General features: G+C 38.5%; 1 protein-coding gene across 1 annotated transcript in view; it reads left to right on the top strand.

Moving 5' to 3' along the window:
* dnah2 (dynein, axonemal, heavy chain 2) overlaps nucleotides 1-21,066 on the top strand; it is a 91,605-nt gene that overhangs the window by 64,317 nt on the left and 6,222 nt on the right. The window contains 15 exon segments of the mRNA XM_015377477.1: nucleotides 805-975; nucleotides 1,060-1,208; nucleotides 1,312-1,445; nucleotides 2,943-3,087; nucleotides 3,254-3,459; nucleotides 3,606-3,732; nucleotides 4,479-4,665; nucleotides 6,608-6,756; nucleotides 6,929-7,112; nucleotides 8,137-8,327; nucleotides 8,404-8,595; nucleotides 9,535-9,713; nucleotides 11,972-12,167; nucleotides 15,232-15,383; nucleotides 17,006-17,120. Coding sequence (XP_015232963.1) covers nucleotides 805-975; nucleotides 1,060-1,208; nucleotides 1,312-1,445; nucleotides 2,943-3,087; nucleotides 3,254-3,459; nucleotides 3,606-3,732; nucleotides 4,479-4,665; nucleotides 6,608-6,756; nucleotides 6,929-7,112; nucleotides 8,137-8,327; nucleotides 8,404-8,595; nucleotides 9,535-9,713; nucleotides 11,972-12,167; nucleotides 15,232-15,383; nucleotides 17,006-17,120 — 2,477 coding nt within the window.

Genomic DNA, 21,066 nt, shown 5'->3' with positions numbered 1-21,066 from the left:
TTTACCAGAGTATTTTTTAACACAAGTATCTGTACTTTTACTCAAGTACGGAAAGTGAGTACTTTTGCCATCTCTGCTGCTTTCCTACTGCTTCCAAACCTAAGTAAGACAAAGAAATTGTTACAGAGATCAGTACTGAGTATCTTGCCTGATTACACTACATGTGCAGATTGAACAGAGCACCATCTTTATAAACACTTGGCACACCACCGCAAGGGATGTTTGCTGTCTCTCATGTTTTTGGTAGAAAATGACAATCCAAGACAATCAGGCTTTTGGTCAGCTTTTTTCCCCACAATCACCCCCGTTTTGAAAATATGGGGCGGCTTTCGGTTTCAGCTTCCAAGCATATACAACTCTCATCTAAAACTCATTCTAAAGAGGTTACAAAAGCATGTTTATCATGATTCAATAGCCAAACACAAAACCTATTCAAAGCAACAGATTTCAGCAACCAAGGAGGCTGACTGACTGCGAATCTGCTTAGGAGAGATACAGATAACAGACATTTCTCTTTATCAATCCCAACCTATAAAGGACTTCTTTATAAGACATGGTATCTGTATAAAACTGTTCAGTATTTTTCCACTAAACGCTTTGTAAGGCTCTAACAACATGTAGCTTTATCTAACATTCTCTTTCACATTCGTCACAATCATCTATAGCATTTTCATCTAAAACTCACTAGTAAACCAACAGATTACGTGAGCAGTCTATATTAGCAACTATAGTAAGACCATAGTTTATAGTGATCCTTACATTGTGTTTGATTGCATAAAAGTGGTTGTAACTTTGTTGGAAAAGGCTGTTTCCTTCTTGTCCAGGATCTAAAAGTGATAGACTTTCAAATGCCAGACTTCCTACGGATTCTAGAAAATGCCATCCAGGATGGGAATCCTGTATTGCTGCAGAACGTCCAGGAGGAACTGGATCCTTCTCTCAACCCTGTTCTCAACAAGTCCTTCATACATATAGGTGTGACTCACATACACGCACACTAAGTCAAATTTAGCTTCTCTAAATGCCAAATTTGAGTTTCTTGTGGTTCCTCCTTCCCAGATGGGAGGCTGATGTTAAAGCTGTGTGACAAAAATGTAGAATACAACCCCGAGTTCAGATTCTACATTACCACCAAGATGCCTAACCCCCACTTCAGACCAGAGATTGCTTCAAAGACCACCATAGTTAACTTTGCTGTCAAGGAGCAGGTGTGTGTTTATTTAGTTTTTTTAATTACTTGCTTTGTGTACAAATTTAAATTCAAAACTGATTCATAATGCCTGCCTGTCGTTCGGGATTTTGGGTTTTCAGGGTCTGGAATCACAGCTGCTGGGAATTTTGGTGCGAATGGAGCGTTCAGACTTGGAGCAGCAGAAGGACTCTTTGGTGATCAGCATTGCAGATCACAAGCAAAGTCTGCAAGATCTGGAGGATAAGATCCTCAGGTTTCTACATCCAATTCTTTATTTGATGTGTTTTATATGCACACTGCTGTACAAAAAAGTACTCAATGATTGTCTAGGGGACTTTATGATACTTCATAAAGTAAACTCTAGTCTGAAATTCTGTTCTTGTAATCTAAATGTGCAGCTTCTGTTAAACATCTTGATAAGCACAAGGTTGTCACTTTAGGTGCTGCAGCACCCCATTAATGTCGAGAGGGACATTTAAAAAAAAATTATTGAAAATACTTTGCACAATTTATAAATTTCTTATGAATATTTTGGGAAATGATTTTGACTTTTATATTTTACTATTATGTGTATTTGGATTTTATTTGAATTATTTTGAGGCCTAATCAACTCAAATTCATGGAAGTTACATTGTCGTGGCAATGTCAAACAAGCTAGAGGGTGGTTTCCCACTAGCGGCAGCAGACCAGTAAATTTACATAGTCTAATGACAGAAACGAGGAAATATAGCATAGAAACGCATTTTGGATTCGTCCACTTTTGAGAGACATAACTGCACAACCCCAGTGCGCACCTAAACATTTGGACACTGGTAACGAGGCCACCCTGCCTGTAGCTCAAAGTAAGAGTATGGTGCCGCCGTGCACTTTTATATCTGTTCAAGCAGTTTAACGTAGCCATAGTATTTTTCTTCTTTTTTTGTTCTTTGTGTAATGGAGAACTGTTCAATAACATTTAAATAGTATAATAATATAAGTATTTCCTTGTGGTTTGCGCAAAAAGTATTTTGAGGCTAATAGAGTCACATGTGACATAAACACGGCTTACTCAGGTTCATGCCAGCTGACCAAATCTACATTCTTAGTGTTTTTGTGAAGTTTAATTAACAGCGCATATATTCACCTGAGAACTGATGATGTCTGTGTGTTACAGACCCTTGTTGCGTGCACTGAAGTGTATCTAAAGGGAGTTTATCTGGAACCATTGTTCAAATATTGTTAATAGGTGTTTACACATTATATAAAACCCTTTATGGCAAGTTTTTTTAAGGGATCGCCTTGGAGTCAAGGAGCTGATGCAATCAACTGCTTTTCATTAGACAGAAAATTTTAAACCAATCTGACTGTGTGATCTGGTTGAATTGTCTCTGTAAAGTGCCTTGAGATTACATATTTTGTGAATTTGCACTATATAAATAAAGTGAATTGAATTGAATTTTAGTACAATGATAAAATTGATCTGTCATGCTTTATCAATGTGTGGCATATTAGAATGCATAACATGCAAAACTCTGCAAAATTAGTGAACCTTTAAATTAAAAAAAAACAAACTGTTTGCCTCCAACAGTTCACATCCTTTGATCATGATGTATAATAATTCTCAGTGTCAGCCAAATGAAAGAGGGAATAAGAGACATATTACTTAAGAATATCTGGATTTTTAAATGCTTTTTGTACATCTTAACTATTTCAATAATTTTCATTAAATTGCAAAATTTTTTGCAGTTTTAATTCCGGTTTGATCCAACAGGCAACTGAACGAAGCCAGTGGCTCTCTGCTGGATGACGTGCAACTAATAAACACCCTGCTGGTTTCCAAAGAGACAGCCATCACCATTTCTGAGCAGCTGGACAGAAGCCAACAGACCGAGCTAAAGATAGACTCGGCCAGAGAGGTCAGGATGGGAGATCAGTGTAGAGATGGGATATGGCCAGTACTTTTAGTGTGTCTTTTTAAGTCAGGGGAGTCCAAAGTTCTTTAAATATAAATTGATTAGATTTCTTGATTAGATTTTCTTTTTTTGCCCTTCATTAACAGCTGTACATTTGCTCTCCCAACAGGCCTACCGCCCATGTGCTCAGAGAGCCTCTATTCTGTTCTTCATCCTGAACGACATGAGCCTCATTGACCCTATGTACCAGTTTTCTCTGGATGCTTATATTAAATTGTTTACCGTGAACATAGCAAAAAGCATGGAAAAAGACACTGTGGATCTTGAAAAACGGATCCGCAACCTCAATGACTACCATACATATGCTGTGTACAGGTAAGAAGGTTTCAGATGTTCTCTTCAACTGCATTGAAGTGAACAGTTTCAGACAATGTTATCTTTTTGTGGACCTTAGCTTCATTCTGTGAAGTTTCTCTGACTTACACTGTTTTTCTAATCCTTTGCTGTCCTATTTGCTTTAGGTATGCCTGCCAGGGTCTCTTTGAGGTTCACAAGCTTATCTTCAGCTTCCAGATGTGCATAAAAATCCCAGAAGTTGCTACGCATCTCAACATGGATGAGCTCAGATTCTTTCTTCGAGGAGGAGTCGTGAGAAACACACAAACCACATTCTTTATAAGATCTAATCTAAGGTAGCCTAATGCTACATTCAGACCGCACACGATAGAAGCAGCTTATGCTGCTTAATTGTTGTTGCTTGTACACAAAAATAGTTTTAATATGTTTTTAAGAGAGAAAGTCCACCTCAAAACATCACCTGTACATTCATATCATCAAGATTATGATCCTGATATTATTTCACTGCCCAACCAGCACAAAACATGCTGTCACTGGAAATCCCCTTCAACAGCTGCCTCTGGCCTTGTTGCCTCTTGGGGGGGGGGGTTTGTTACTCTTAGTGGTGGCTGGAAGATTTTATCAGTTTTCATGTATGTAATCAAAACTGTACACACCAGAATAATGAAAGCAAACATATTTTGTTGGCAGGTTTCAACATTTTAAGTAAATTTAGGCCTTAATAAACTATTTCAGGGGAGTGATCATAGCGATCTGTATCAGTAGTGCTGCGCCTGCTCCTGCTGCTTGAAATGCGATGCAGGACCTTTTGATGCGCCTCGATGCATATCAACCATTAACTATGCATGTAAACAGGCTGCTTCAGCAGCGTTCGGTCTGAACGTAGCATTGTAGGAATAGAATTCCCTTTTTAAAAGTTCAGAACATCATGATTCAGAACAGCTGGTGTTTGGGACAAAACTATATCTCAAGCCTTTACAAATTGGCAGATCAGTTTTTCAAAAGCAGAAAAGATCTAACTTTTGGTTTATTGACAGGTCATTGATAATGATGATCGCATTAAAAATCCATATAGCAATTGGCTGTCAGACTCCAGCTGGGACAACATCACAGAGCTGGATAAGTTACCTTTCTTCAATGGCATTGTGCACTCCTTTAAAAGTAGTCTTCGAGACTGGAAGCTCTGGTATACCAACCCTGAGCCAGAGAAAGCACCACTACCAGGTCTGTCCTGTGCTCTTTGATGGGCACTCTTCCACTTGAACTGATTCCAAGATGATTGGATGTTTCAAGGCACAAGAAAATCTGAATAAATTTAGCTTTTTCTCACAGATATGTTCATAAAAACTTTCCACCTTGTATTACATTGCATTGCAACCTAAAGCCTCATTAAGTTAAAATTTAGACAGACTACTAAACATATCTTTATTTATGAAATTAATTGAATGAAACAGTTAACGTTTTTTGAAAAAGGATTCTGCAAAAATATGTGAAAGATTTAAATTAGTACAAGGTGAGTCAGTACTTTGAAGAACCTTTCTTTTACTGGGGGTACTTTGGGGTATGTCTCTACTCTACCGGCTTTGCAAACCAGGAAAAGGGAACATTATTCCCATTCTTCTATTCCTGTATTGTATTAATAATAATAATAATAATAATAATAATAATAATAATAATAATAATAGGAATTTAACTTTATTGACCTCACAATGGAGAAATGTATCTCTGCATTTAACCCATCCCCTTGGGGAGCATTGGGCTGCCGTTGTGTGTCGCCCTGGGAGCAGTGTGGGGGTTACGGGTCTATCCTAAAGGAACCAAGAGTTAAGGAATAGAACGGGTACTTGCAACCTTTTCAGGACACAAGCGCACTGCTCTAACCACTACTCCAACACTCCCCCCAGTTCAGTCGCCTGGATGGATAGCAACTGGATCCATCATTTTATCAGATTAGACACATATGCCTAATTTAATTTAGGTTTAGACTTTGACTGAAGTATTTTAACACAGGCTTGATGCTTGATATGCTTCAATGTAAACCATTGTGTAGCTTTGGCTCTATGTTTAGAGTTGAGGCCCTGCTGGAAGTTTTTATTTAGCATTCCTTGTGTAGCTTCTAAGATATTTTCCTGTATTTAGCATCTTCCTCATAGCATGATACTATGCTGTGCTATGTGGCTATGGTGTATTTAGTGAAATATGCACAACAGTTTTTTGCCACACATAGTTAATTTCCTTAAATTCGTAAAGTTCAGCTTCGGTCTGATCTGATTAGAGGATCTTTATCAAAATTTTGGCGTAATTCTGTTATATTTTGTTCCACATGTGCCTGTAATTGCTTTTTAGTCATGGTAAACTCACTCTCATTTTAAAATGAAGAATTGAACTCTGCTCTGGGTTAGTTAACAGTCCAGCTTTGCCATTATGTTCTACTCAACTTTATCTTTAACCAATCAGCTGTTCTCTGACTTTGTTTAACCAAACCACCTTGGCCTTCACACAATTGCTATTTTTATAGAGAGAGTAATTTGAAGGGGATTAATATAAATGCTTGCCACTCATAGGTTTTTATTTGTTTTTAAAAAAACCTACAATGTTAAAATCCAGCAGAGATTTATAGCGAGGGGTTAAACTGTCTATTGTTTATATGCTGTGTGTCACTTTACCTGTAGTTTAGGCTCAGGCTTTATATCAGGCTTTATATATATACTTTTCCTGATGGACATGTGTTATGATATTCTCAACATTCTCAATATGGACACCGATTAGCCTTCTTAGGTCATTAAAACCTTGTTTTTTAACACTTTGGTGTTGAGTTGTTTTTTTTTTGTTTTTTTTTTTTTACACAAGCACTTTGTTATGTTAACAAATTATGGTTTGTCATTTTATAACAAAGTAGGCCTACTTGCTATGAAGCTTTGTTTTAGCTTTTGTGCTATATATATCTGTAGAAAAAGCAAAAAGATTTTTTAATGTGGGAGGTGCAGAATTTTCTCAGGTAAATATGGAATAAAGATAAATGTTTTTTTTTCACTTATAGCAGTTTTAAGGGTTTTGTTTCCTTCAATTGGTGTTGTCTTTCTTTTCGTTTTCAAGTTTTTGTCTCATTTCATATCTGGTCTGTTTTCTACCTAAAAATCCCTGTTTCACTGCTTTTATCCTCTAGATATTTGGGACTACAAAGTGAATGTATTTCAGAAACTACTGATAGTGCGCTCTCTACGCCAAGACCGCCTGTCTTTCTGCATCAGATCTTTCATCTGTTACCAACTGGGTGATCAGTTTCAGGATCCACCTGTTCTTGACATGAAGGCAGTAAGTTTCTTCTGCTGTCCATTTGATTCTGCAGCTTCAGCTGTTCCAGATAATGTTTTAAATTTTAAAACGAGGCAAGACTTTTCTGATTCAAATTTGAAAGTTTCTGTTTAATTAAATGTTTTTTGAATGTCTTGACCCCTCCCGACTCATCCCCTCTCTGTGTACTCAGGTGGTGGATGAATCCACCTGCTGCACTCCTCTGATATTCCTGCTGACCCCTGGGGTTGATCCTAAAGGAGCTCTGATGCAGCTTGCCGAGGCCTCAGGCATGAAAGAATGCTTTAAAGCTCTGTCTTTGGGGCAGGGACAGGCACCCATCGCCAAGAGTCTGATAGAGGAAGGCGTAAAGAGTGGTATGGGACCTACTGCTGTCATCATTACTGTCATTCATCCATATCCATACAGAGACTAAGGGAGTGCTAATTCCCAGGTGTGCATTAGTATGTGAGGTGGACGAGAGCGTAGAAAAATCTTGGAATTTTCAAGCTCATTTTCGAATTACCTTCAAAACATTTTCTATATAACAGAAATATCCCTCTATAGCAAGGGTGTAACTTTGTGATGAAAATTGGAGGGGACACTCGGGGAGGGCCTGATGGAGCTACAGTTACTCAACCCAAACGCTTTTGCATTTTCCAAAAATGAGCTGAAACATATATTTATTGAATGCTTTCCTATGGTTGCAGGGTTTTTCTAACCAACCCGTCTCCTAACTTTTACTTAAACATCGAAGTAGCTGCCGGTAAATATTCACTGAGTGCTGCTGAGTTTCTCTTCTTCAACCACGTAGCTACTTTGTACATCAGTGAAATGTGACCACAAATCAGGTGTCTCAAAGCGACAAATCCCACGATGTTACACAGAGAGGCAGGACATGGAAGCAGTGTGTGAGAGGAAAAAAAACACAGATAGCTGCACCCAATTCTGATACCTTTGCACCCAATTCTGATACCTTTGGCTTAAGTAGATTAAGGAAAAAAGTTGGAAATTATACATGGGGACTGTCCCCACCAGGCCAAAGTTGGTGGGGACATGTCCACATCAGTCCTTCAGAAAGTTACGCCTGTGCTCTATAGCACTATAATGGGGTCATATTTCTCCTTCATGTGCTGCACAGGAAGCTGTCACACAGAGAGGCCTTTAAACTGTCAAGCTTTGCAGCCTCGCACAGCTCTTTAACCACAAGGCGACCACTCCAAGTTGGAAATCAGCGATCTACCCATCTGTCTGCTTTCAGTCTACATCAAATTTAATTTAAAGAAATGAAAAGGAGGGATTAGAAAAAAGCCCCCAGAAAAACTTCCAGTGACCACTTGAGATGTTTCCACAGAACTCTACAAAATCTGAGCTGATAGAAATTATCCTCCGACTTCCCAGGTCACTGGGTGTACCTTGCCAACTGCCACCTGTGTCTTTCATGGATGCCGGAGTTGGACAAGCTGATAAGGGAGCTACAGGTGCAGAAGACCAACCCAAATTTTAGACTCTGGCTCAGCTCTTCACCACACCCTAAGTTTCCCATCACGATTCTTCAGGCTGGTATCACAATGACCATCGAGCAACCAAAGGTACATAAGCTCTGAAAACGAAAAGCATTTTTTCCTAGTGCTTCTTTAATACATATTACCTGCCTTGTGTCTGCAGGGCTTAAAAGCCAACATGAAACATCTGTACCATATGATGACGGAAAATCAGTTGACCCGCTGCACCAAACCTACGCTCTACGAGAAGCTTCTGTATTCCCTCTGCTTTTTTCACAGCATCATGTTGGAAAGAAGGAAGTTCCGGCAAATGGGCTGGAACGCTGTCTACAGCTTCAGTGATTCAGACTTTGAGGTCAGAACTGTAAAACATTAGATTTGAACTCATTTGTACTTTGAGCAGAAAAGTTTTGCAAAGAAGAATTTTGGATATCATTCCCTCAGTTGATCGATCACTTCTTCTCTGACAATATTAGTCTCCAGCATGTTTGTGAAGGAAACTTGGCTAACTTATTCTCGATACGTTGCTTTAGTTCATTGAGGTGTGCAGTCATGTCTGCCCAGCCAAGGTTCATCACTTCATTCCCATTATTTGAGGGCTTAACTTTGACCAGGCCATCGCAACACAATGACTGCATTGAGAAATTATTGTGGTGTACCAAACTGTTTTAACCAAGATATGATTGTCTCACATTTTACATCATTTGGAAATACAACCCAGGCCACCATACCTCTGGTATGGTATGAAGCACTTACTGACAATATAGTGTTGTTCCCCAAGCACAGAGATGTGCATTATTTTTTCAGTTGATTCAACTTGAGCCACATTTCTCTAAACAATATTGTTCCTGAATTTTTGTGGTTTATTCAGATGTGAACTTCCATCTTACTCCAACATGAAACATGCCAATACCTGTAGCTTCTTACATCTTAGCATTACTCCCGCCAGACCTGGGCAGAATTTCTACTCCTCTACTCCTGGAATGGTCAGGCAGCTGTCTTAAATATTTTTCTCTTACAATCAATAATCTCTCTGTAGCAAGAATTTTTCAAAGGCTTTGCTGATTTCTTATCATCTTGGCATGGTACTAACACACCTTTGTGCTCCACAGCAGCAAACAGCCAAAGAAGATGCTCTAATAGAGCTTTGTGCATCATTTTATTTCAATGAGCAGCACTTCATGTACTTTTATAAACAGGGTTTGCTAACTTTAACTTGACTAACTCCATTGTAACATTGTCCTTATGTCTTGTTTTTTATGTGTCAAGACCTGATCTTTGCTAAATTTTTTAGGCGAGTGAAAGTCTGCTCTGTTTATACCTGGAAAAATATGAGGAGGTTCCTTGGGATGCGCTCAGGTGCCTCATTGCTGGTGTCATCTACGGCGGCCACATCACAGATGAGTGGGACAGACGTCTCATGAACACATACTTCAATGACTACTTCTGTGAAGAGGCTGTAACTCGCTACAAGTAAGACACTTAGATCAAATTTGTCTTTGTTTTTTTCTTGGTCTTTTCTTTGTACTAATTCTTCATGATTGATATTCAATTATGATATTAATGTTCATTTCATCTGCCTGAAAAGACTTTCTAGTTATTATAAAAGGAACCTGTGATCTGTTATTGTCGCTTGCTAGGACATGGTTATTTAACTTTCCTCCTCCTGTATTAAATTTAAAGGTCCGGTGAGCAAGGAATAACCAATGTGTCATTATTAATACCTGAAACTAATACCATCGTGGTGATTTAATAAATTTAGCATTAATCAGTTAAAAAATAAAACCAATATTTTTTGCCCAAATATAGTAAAACCTCACTCCTGACATCTTCCGGCTGTGATGTCACGGTGCGGTAAGCCTAGCACCATTTTCCCCGCTTTTCAAGCAAAATCAATGGGAAATACCAGAAACCCCTTGATTTTTTAAGCTTTCAAGAGGACTTCACAATTGAAATTTTTGAGAGCTATAGTTAAACTGACAATTCCCACGGTCATGGCAGTTGGATGTTGCAATACATCAGGTAAAACTGATAAAAAATAATAATAATTTCACCTTAACAATTCATAATCCACCACGGGTTCGTCATTAGATTGCCAACTTGAAGAGGGAGGATTTACCATCGAACTTCTGGCTAGAGAAAAATAACGTCTTTAATCCATTACTCTTTGCTTTGCATAGTGCACTGGTCGTCACCATCAAGGATAATAGAGCGTTGTGACAAACGCCAGATAAAGCACTGGGACTTGCTTAACAGCCCATACCGCACCGTGACGTCACAAACTTGTAGGTGGCAGTAGTGTTCTTTGACAAACACGGATGTCTCCGGTAAATCACATTTAAATTAAATTACTCTTTTTTTAAAACACTTATAATTTATTGAAAAGTATTTAATAATTTCATACTTTAAGTACTTTCAGAATTATGTATTCTGAATGTGACTGTACTTTTCCTTTAAAACTGTTCTTTACTGTAGTTACTCAGTGAAGTCCTAGTAGAAAAATGAGACATCTTGAGAAAACGTTCAGGCAAAATCATTTAAAGGTTCAATTTTCTACCTGTCTTTAAAGATCACGGATTGCCTTGCAGTTAATTAAGATTATTTATCATATACATTAGCAATATCAAAATTCTTATGTAGCCTATGCCTTTTTACAATATTTTTGATTTTTGTTTCTTATAGCTGAATAGAGTCAAATCAGGTCAAAGACTCTTATTCACAGCAAATAAATAAAATATGGTAAAGCTAAAAAGAAAAACAAATTAACAACAATAAGTTGTCAGATATACAGAAGACAATTCTCAATTACTGGTAAGATGTCAATTTGCTCTCATTAATAATGAATGGTACAATAATTGAAAAACTGTATATGAATTTTTTTTTTTTTAGTGAAACAATTATAACTGCCAGATTTCCCATCCTCGATGATTGCGTTCTATTCACGTCCCATCAATAGAGATATTGCTTTGCTGTCAAATAATTACAATAGTTCAACATTATCTGAAACTGCTTTCAAAATCACTTGTGATTGACTCGCTCTTCGCTGCCCACAGGCAAAATACTGAGCAACTTCAATTTTATTTTATTTTTCTAGCCTCAGGCTTCGAACGCGTCCAGCCCCATAATTGAAAATGTGGCAAACAAAAAAAAAAAGAATGCCAACAGCATCCGTTTGTCAAAGTGAAATTATATTAGCTTTAAAAAGCAATCAAATTATATTAAATACTATACATTATAAGTTTTTGGTGGAAAGTTTAATTGCCCATATTATCAATTACTGAGAACTTTGCGGACACTGGTGATGATAAATAAAAAGTTTATTTTCTGATATATCACCTTTTTTATTGCATGAACCAGAACCTCTTGTGCATGTTCTCCTCATTCTGAGGAACTTGAATGAAGTTAGAAGTAACCACAGATGTAGTAGACATTGCTTTCCATAGATCAAATGGACACATCCAAGCACAATTCAATGATGTGTCCCAAATTCTTTATGTTCCCAATTATTTTTTGAAAAATTGCTGCTGTTCCACATTCCATCCTGCAAAAAAAGGCCCAAATTTATCCTGACATTTAAGGCATTGTGTGTATGTGAAGCTTCCGATGGATTTGTATGCCTAAGTACTCTTTAGTCTCTTTTAATTATGTACTTACATTGTTGTTTATCCATTTCACACTGCTTAATCTCTTAGGTTATCCAGTTTACCCACCTTCTATTTTCCGTTTGACAGTTCCCTGGCAGGGATCCACACAACCATCGAAGTCCTGCCAACCACTGAGCTCCCTGAGGTTTTCGGACAGCACCCCAACGCGGAAATTGCCTGCCAGATCACAGAGAACTGCACGCTGTTCAACATGCTACTCTCCTTGCAGCCTCAGGAAACAGGTGACACATCAGCGGTGGCCAGGCCTAGCAAAGAAGAAACGGTAAGTCACTGAGGATGGAACAATGCAGGGATGTAACGGTCTATAAATCGCCAGTATGTTTAGTGGATATACTAACTGGCTAAAAGGGACCTAGTTTGAGAGAGTCTGTTTCTATGTTTGAGAATTTTATTGTGAAGTCAAGCAGGAAGGAAACTTTTGATATTGGTAACAATTGGTCTTCTAATCAGAGGATGATGATTTTTTTACCAACATGGTGGTCAGTCATCGACATCTTCAACAGAATTGGGCAGAGCATTAAAATAATATGCTAATATGCTAGAGTAAATGATTTCACTCAACTAAAAGTAAAAAGTACCCATCCAAAAAAAGTTACTCATTAAAGTACAACCAACGTGACTCCAGAGTAATACTTTCACCCACAAATAATTTCAAAAATGCTGCCAGGTGGAAGTTACCGAGAGGAACATGCGGCGGGAGAACGTGCACATGGGAGGTGGAGGATTTCTTTTTACGTTCTTTACCAGAGACAATGGGGGGAAAGAGAAGAAGATTCCTCTGCCCAGATATAGCTGCTCTCATGGGAAAATCTGTCAAATTTCCAAACAAAACACAAGAAACATCTCCTTTTGGTCCAATTTTAAATCATCTCATTCAGTCATTTGACTGACAGAAAACTAATGTCAAATGATTATGCAAGACTGGACAGCTGATTAGTTGCTATCAAATTTATATGTATTTACTATGTTAAGGAGATTTTATAATAAAGCACATCACCATTCATTTTAATTTTCAGTCCCTTAGTGAACCACTGTGTGTAGAGGATTAGTCAGTAGAGAGCAGCTCACATCAGTTCTGCCTAGGTGAGGTCACATCCCCTCCTAAGCTATTAGTAAAGAATCAGATGCACTAACCTCTTTTTATCCCAAGTAGGGTGCCAAACAGGCAGTTTTTGACACAAAAGCAAGATTTTAACTAATGTGTTAAGTTGTCAAGAAAAACGCCTGGGACATGCTGACAACACTAAAAGACATCTATTTTTACAGTTTATCAGCAAAGCTTTGATTTCAGGACAAGTAGTTCTTTAAGGGCTATCTCTGAGCTCCAATCTGCGCACACACAGAGGGTTTTTTCATCATTGCTGGGGATATTAACCAGGCTAATTTGAAGACTGTGCTCCTTCATTTTTTCATGTGGACTTTGCAACCGGGGATGAAAACCCTTTAGACCTGGTTTACTCTAACATCAAAGACGCATTCAGAGCAGCCCCCACCTCGGGTCATCAGATCACCTCTCGGTCATGCTAAATCCTGCATACAAGCCACAACTGATCAGGGTTAAACCAACACCATCCGGGCTAACCAACAACCCTGGATAATTGGAGAGGTTCTGAAATCTCTAAAAGCACGAAACTCAGTTTTTAAGTCTGGTGATAAAGAGACACTGAGAACAGCGAGTGCCAACTTAAACTGTGTCATCAGATCAGTGAAGCAGAACCACAGCCGAAATATCCAGGATATTTTCCACAATGCCAGCAGCACCAGGAGGATGTGGCAAGGCATATTGGTGATCACAGACTATAAAACACCCTTTCACCTGTTAGATGCAGCAAACACTGACTTTTGAGGCACAAAACAGCACTCCAGCAGTGAAAGCTGTTCCACACCCGGGGGAGGAGGCACTCAACATTGACAAATGTGAAGTGAGGAAAACTCTGAAGAGAGTCAACCCAAGAAAGGCCCCAGGGCCTGATAACATACCTGTGCTGGTGTACAAGGAGGGTGCAGGTCAGCTGGCTGGTGTCCTCACAAACATCTTTAACAACTCGCTGGACAATGTGAAGTAGTTTTGTCGAGGATCAGTAAGGTGAACAAAAAAAAAAACAGCTTCAGCCACCAGTTCCAGATTTCTCTGTCTTTTATTCAGAATTTTCACTCTGACAAAGCTTTTTCCGAGCTTCCAAGAGCACAGTGCTTATATAACCAATTGGCAACACACCTGCACTTGAGTGGACCAAGCCACAATTAAACAGGTAGAAAAAAACAAAACAAAGTCTAAACAGAGAAACAAGAATAAAGTTATTCATATAATTTACCAACTCATCTACATAATGAAAGAGTCTGCAAAATAAACAATGTGATACAAGATAACTCAAAAAGTTACTTCAAAGAAAAACAAACAAAGCTTTACTCCAAAGGAAACCCTCTAAATTGTAAAACCCAGAAAGGTTATTGATGACATCATCTAGCCAATTTAGCAGGAAATACTTGGACAAACAATGGCGAGTAAAACATCTCACGCCATCTCCTCTGCTCTTCACCTGAGCCAGGCACACATGGAGGAGAAGAACACCCACATACAGATGCTGTTCCTGGACTTCAGTTCAGCTTTCAACATCATCATCCCACAGCATCTGATAGCCAAACTGGAACAGCTGGGCTTCAATACACCTCTCTGCAATTGGCTGCTGCTGGACTTCCTCACAGACAGACCTCAGTCAGTCTAGGTCGGACAAAACAGCTCAGATGTCATCACCCTAAGGACAAGCTCCCTTAAGGGCTGTGTCTTGAGCCCCATGCTGTTCACTCTGATTGTCAACTTCAGGAAGAACTGGCCAAACCACACTCCACTGCTCATCAACAGCTCAGCTGTAGAGGTGGTCAGCAGCCCCAAATTCCTGGAGGTGCACACCACAGACAACCTTACCTGGACTATAAACTCCACCTCACCCATCGAAACGGCACAGAAGTGCTTGTACTTCCTGTGGAGGATGAGGAGAGCCCACCTGCCCCCACCCATCCTCGCTACCTTCTGCAGAAGCTCCATAGAGAGCATTCTGACCAGCTGTCACACTGTGTGTTGTGGAGGCTGCAGCGCCTCAGACTGGATGAACGTAAACTTAAAATGTACAATATTTAAAAAACAAGAACCAAACACATCAACTTCGGTGGCGCCATATGCTCATCTGTTAGATTTTCTAAGATGCAGATCCAGGAATCCTAAAGTGAAAAAACTGTTTAAAGCTTGAACATGTGATTCTTTTTTTTTTTTTCTTTATTATCAAACCTATTTAGTCCGTATGGGTCTTTTGTATGTCTATGTGTAGGTCTTGAAACTGCTGAAAGATCTCCATAAGAAAATCCCCACTCCCATTGATTGTGAGAGAACCAGGACCTTGCTCCAAGACAACCAATCACCCCTCAAAGTGGTCCTACTGCAAGAGATCCAGAGCTATAACTCCTTGCTGGAAACTATCATGTATGAGCTGTCTGTGTTTGCATGTCTTCTCTTACATAATTTTTCTTTGCATGTTAGTTGAAAATCATCAATCTTTTATTACACCATAAATCTTTAACACAAGAAGAAAATCCAATATTGTGAGAGTTTACCAGAATATTATGGATTTATTAAATAAATAGAACTGAAAGTTATATTCAATTAATAGGGTATTAAAATCAAGGGTAAAACTAATAAATTATTATCCATTGAATGATTATAACTGTAATTTGCTTACTGAACGGGGTTTTAGCCTCTTATCTAAAAGGTTGGACTCATAAATCTGGCTGTTTGAAATCCAGTTGTCTTTCATCAATTTAGGAGTTTAGACTATGGCTATGAGCAATGCTATTAATCACCAACCAAATAAATGTGTCTCTGTTCATTCGGATGCTACTGAAAGAGTGAATCCAGCCTTAGTTATAAATCGTTTACTGTGTAAAAAAACCACAAAGACTATGGATTAAAATATAATGGTACCTTTATTAGCTACAATCACACAGTATTATATCTAATAACTATGCAAACAACAAACACTACTGAAAATAAGCAAAAATTAAGAAATAAAAGTATAAGAAGGGTTTAAAAGTCCGTTCAAAAGTCTGAGGGATGTTTGTTGTTTAAGGCTTAATGCATGAAAGTGGCATTTAAAAATAGCAGCTGATAAACCCGTGACTGCCGTGTCAGGCACTTATTGATTTTGCCAGCTTCTAATGGTTCTTTCGCCGAACAGCGATTGGGGGCCTGGTTGGTCGGGGGTTAGATTTAGGTTAGCAGAGCTGGATTAGCTCTTCTGTGTCTCTGCTTGAGCAGGCTTTAGAGGACACTGCGTTTAACACTGCATCAAGCTCCTTCTGAATCACAGAAAAAAATCAGTTTGACTCGATCCAGCGAGCACAGAGTTCTCCGGAGGAATTTGTGTCTATGTAGCATAGCCTTTAGCTGGGAAGCACTCAGACTAGCCTTTAGCGGCCCAGGGCCACCGGCAAAATAGAAAGTTCACTGTAAAACCCAAAAAGTAAATAGCTTCTGTTCCAAGGTAATGCTTATCTCCAACAGCTTTCAGAAGCATTGGATAGTAAATGGGTCAGATATATCTTTGTTTTCTGATCTGGATCTTTGAATCAGTTGTTCTTTTATTTTTCCTTACATTATCACAAAGTTCCATATTCAGCATCTGCAAAAGGTAGAAGATACTTCTTTATTATAATGTTTATAAGTCCATAAAACCCCTTTGACATTATGCTACTGTCTACATAGGTGTTTGGTTTCACAATTGCAGCTGTTTCTATGAGTTCTAACTATTACCTAACATTCTCTATTAACGTAGAAAGAGACAAAACCAATTGAACCCATTAATGAGGTTTTACAGCGTTTGATTGTAAGCTGTACTTTTTAGTTACCTTTTTATTGATTGTAAAAAGCCATAGACAGATTATAGATTTAGCTTATTTAATGATTATTGAATTTCATATTGGTTATATTCTCTAGAACCTTATATTTAGAAAACTGAAGGCTAATATTTCTACCAATGTAATTTGAACACGTGGCATAAAAATGTCCAATTGTTTCTGCCTCTTTACCATTCTGTGTTTGTGTTTTAGTTCATCTCTGGAGGAGCTTGAGAAGGGCATCAAAGGCTATGTGGTGATGTCACCAGACATGGAAGAGACCTTCAATTATATCTACAACGGCCAGGTGCCCCCGCTGTGGGAGAAGGTGCAGTCACACAGAAAATATATGCCGAAAATTTGCTCAAAACTCAAAAACATTAGATGTCCATTTCTCATTACATCATTTACACCCCCAGCATGATCACACATATCCATAGAGTTAGACTGCCATAATAAAACCCACATACATTTTCCTAATAATTATCAAACGTTAAGCTGTTTCTTAAAGGAAATGATTGTTACTTTTAACAGAAATCTCACATTCTCTAATGTTTTATCTACAGTGCTGAAAAAACTGAAACCTCTTCTCCTAGGGTAAAAAAATCCTACATTTTGTTGCTGACTGAAACAAGCTTGAACTTTCTTCTCATTTGTTTTTTAAACAGAATAAACTACATTTGGAGTTTTAGTCAAGGTGGAGAAACTGGCAGAAATAATTTTGTGAAATGGTCTATTTCTTTCTGTAATTTTAATCCAAAGCGGGAGTTAAGTTTATAAAACTTAAATCTTTGTTTCTGACTTGCACAGAAAAGTGCGGTGAGGAGGGGACAATCATACCCCACTGTCCATCCGCACTGTTTCCTCCTCTTTGTTCAGCTGCCCTGTGCCCCCCAGATGTCAATCGATCTTCAGTGATGTGTGGTGCAGCTGGGTAGACTTTGGCTCTAGATATTCTGACCTAACATTGTCTTTCGTTTATTCTGCTCCAGTATTACCTTCAGGTCTTTGTGCAACAGCTCTTTTCCATGTATACTGTAAGGGATACATGTGGGTTTCTCATAGCTTTCTCTTGGCAGTGCTCATAATGGCCAGACTGATAAAAGTGTGCAAGTAGTAGTTGTTCTATTTACATATTTTCTTATCTGAGCTTCGGACCTCTGCAGCTCCCTTAAAGTTACCATGGGCCTCTTGGCTCCTTTCATAGAACCTTGGTTTCAAACTGAAGAGGGCTTGAGCAGTAGCGGAAATAATCAGAGCCGGGCTAGGGGTGGAACAAATTACCGGGCCCTTTAATAGAGCTCATCCTTATAGCATACACATACCTGCAACAGTGGGGCTTACAGAAGGGTTTCCTCAGTCTTAAAAGGCATTGAGTTCTTCAATATAAAACTAAGGCCTTAATTGGTATTAACATGTCTTAAATCAGTTTTCCATAGGTCTTAAAATTGTTACCAAGTCATATATAGGATTTTATTTTGTAATCCATATCACACATTAAAATAAGTGACAATGATTTTTTTATATTTACCTAACGGCTCGCTGTAACCATTATTGGTTCTGTCCCAATAGGGGAGCTAATAAAAACAATATATTTAAGCTCGGCACGATGGGAATCAAGGCAGTGAAGTCAGGCATGTGAAGCATGAAACACAAATCATCAAAGTCAAGTTACCAAGAAGCAGCAGGTATTTCTCTGTTCTATTCCATCCTTGTCTCTGCAATGCCTCCACAACCATATCTAACATCAACAACAGTGTCAGTAGCACCAAATCGCTGGAAAATGTTCTGCGGTATGCATACATTGAAAGAAAAGGTATTCTCGACTTTCAGTAGGGAACAAAACAAAGTTAGTGAATTCAGTTCAGCAGTTTTTAAAAATATATGTTATTTTTGTGTTTTTAGCTTTCTTCCTATGTAAAGTTTTTCAAAATTTGAAACATTTCTGCTGGGCCAAAAAGTAATGGTTTATGTTAAAATAAACATTTGGGTAAATTTGTTTTGCTTGTGCTTATTGTGAACTTGGTCTTAGCTTATTATTTCAAGCGGCATTAAAAAGACTAAAAAAAGTATTGAATTTAACTTGGTTTATGCTGTAGGAACGCTGTACAAGCTTCAGCACCACTTAAAACAAGAATGCCATTTTGAGGTCAATTAAGAACATGAAATATAAAACACCAAGCTAGGAACAAAAACATTAGTCTGCATGGTGACTACTGATAAAATCACACAACTGGATCATTTTCACATCCACTTTTCCAAAACCATGCACTCAAAGGTTGCTCTATGCGTCAGTGAGGCGGCTGTCATCAGAAAGTCATCTAAGTTACGTTAAACTTTTCTGGCCCTTGTTGTTTCAAACTGCCTTGTACTTGCCCATTTTTAGCTAGAATGAGAGTGGTAGACTTAGCCTCAGCAAATTGCTCCCTAAATTCCATCAAAACGCTGATGTTGTTTTACAGAAGAGCAGATGCTTTTAAACTGTGAGGCAGTGTCTATATACCCAAGAATCCTGGTTTGCATGTTGACAAAAAAAAAAAAAAAAAAAAAGGAAAGACAATGTTCTTATAGCATTCTTGGGTGCACTTGTTTCACTACTCTTCCCTTTTTGTCATTGGTCAGGGATATTTTGATGAGAGCTTTTATAATCTCACCAAAAATGTGCCATAAAGCAGAAAGATCATCATGTCAAGATGACTAGCAACTGGGAGTGAGACATTTTATGTGATTAACTAACAGAGGAGCGCCCATCATCATTCTTAACAGTCACATAACAGTTCACCTGGCTCAGCTGGTCTATCTTTAACATATCGCATGTTCCTTGACAATGGAATTATGGAACTAATGGAAATGAAACTAATTATGGCAGCTTACAATTGTTGAGACATGATGTCAATAATCTTATCATGAATCTGGTCACTTATTTTACTGACCCTTCTGGGTGGTTAATTAGCTCTTTTAAACATGGTTGTAACAGGCTAATAACTCGATTGACATAAAGTTACCGGCATTTCCCTTACCTAGAACTTCCATGTACCCCCTAAATGCGTAGAGTAAGAGTGACATTTATAATGCACTCCAGGACCTATCTCAATTCAATTCAGTTTATTTATATAGTGCCAATTTGCAACACATGTCATCTCAAGGCAATTCTTATAATACACTGCATTTCAGTTCGCAAAAAGCACAGTAACTCAAGTCTAATTTGTGTTTTAGTGCTAGAGGTGTGATAACTTTCCAAAAAAGAACTGCTTGTTATTGTTAGTGGACCTTTGGGTTTGCATGGACTCATCTTTAGGATGTATGTTTTAATGCTGGCATCCTGGATGTTGTTAACAAAAATTGATCAGTCGGAAAACATTCCAGATGAGAGTTTTAATCGTCCGGCGCCTGCCTGTCATCTGTCGCTAGCTGCTTTCATCCAGCACAGGTGAGGAGGGGGCTGCTGGTCAGACACTAGGTACGGCTCTACACTGGAGCAGCTAGCAACTGCTGACTCCCTGACTTCATCACCTTTACACAGTGCTGAGAGAGAAAAAAGGGGATATAAGCTCAGTGCCTGGACCACTACAACTTACAGTCACTAACAGTCTACAACGAAGTTGCACATTATGAATACTGATGATTATTAGTATGGCTACGTGTAATTAACCTGCCTCCCTGGCTGCGCTGGCAGTTTAGGTGGGGATAAATAACTGCCAACAAAGAGCTCAGGTTAATCTGCAGGACAACGAACAAAATAACTGTCCATTTTTGTAACATGCTATCCTTGCCCTCCGTTTTCCCTTTCTTTCCACCGCTCAAATTGTATGTTTATATAGTTTTCATGTTAGCTTAGTCAGTAAAAATTTTCCACTTTGTTTACAATATGTTGCCAATTGACTGAACATGACATGTTGATGAGATTTACCCAAAATGCACTTGAAGACAAATGACACCACACTTTACAAATTTTCATTTTTAAAATAAATTGAGCACCTTTTTGCCACAACTTTCATAATATGCACTAGCTCAACAAGTTTTATTTTAAAATGAGAGGAGAGGCATACATAGCATATTTAATACTTTTCAGCCTATGCTGTGAACTTTGGCTTCATTCTGCTCTCTTTCTGGACAGGAATTAAGCTTTTCTGTTTGCTGCTAATTCATAACACGCCTGACATATTTCTGGAAAGTAGGTAAACCCCCCTTGAAAATTTCTTTATACATTTTTCTAGAAACTTGGGAGACATTATATTAAAGACCCTTCTAGTGCCCACATTCAAGACATTTTT

The sequence above is a fragment of the Cyprinodon variegatus genome, unplaced genomic scaffold (genome assembly GCF_000732505.1).
Source record: "Cyprinodon variegatus isolate N-32 unplaced genomic scaffold, C_variegatus-1.0 Scaffold154, whole genome shotgun sequence".
Classification (NCBI taxonomy): Eukaryota; Metazoa; Chordata; class Actinopteri; order Cyprinodontiformes; family Cyprinodontidae; genus Cyprinodon; species Cyprinodon variegatus.
This window is presented reverse-complemented; position numbering and strand designations above follow the sequence as displayed.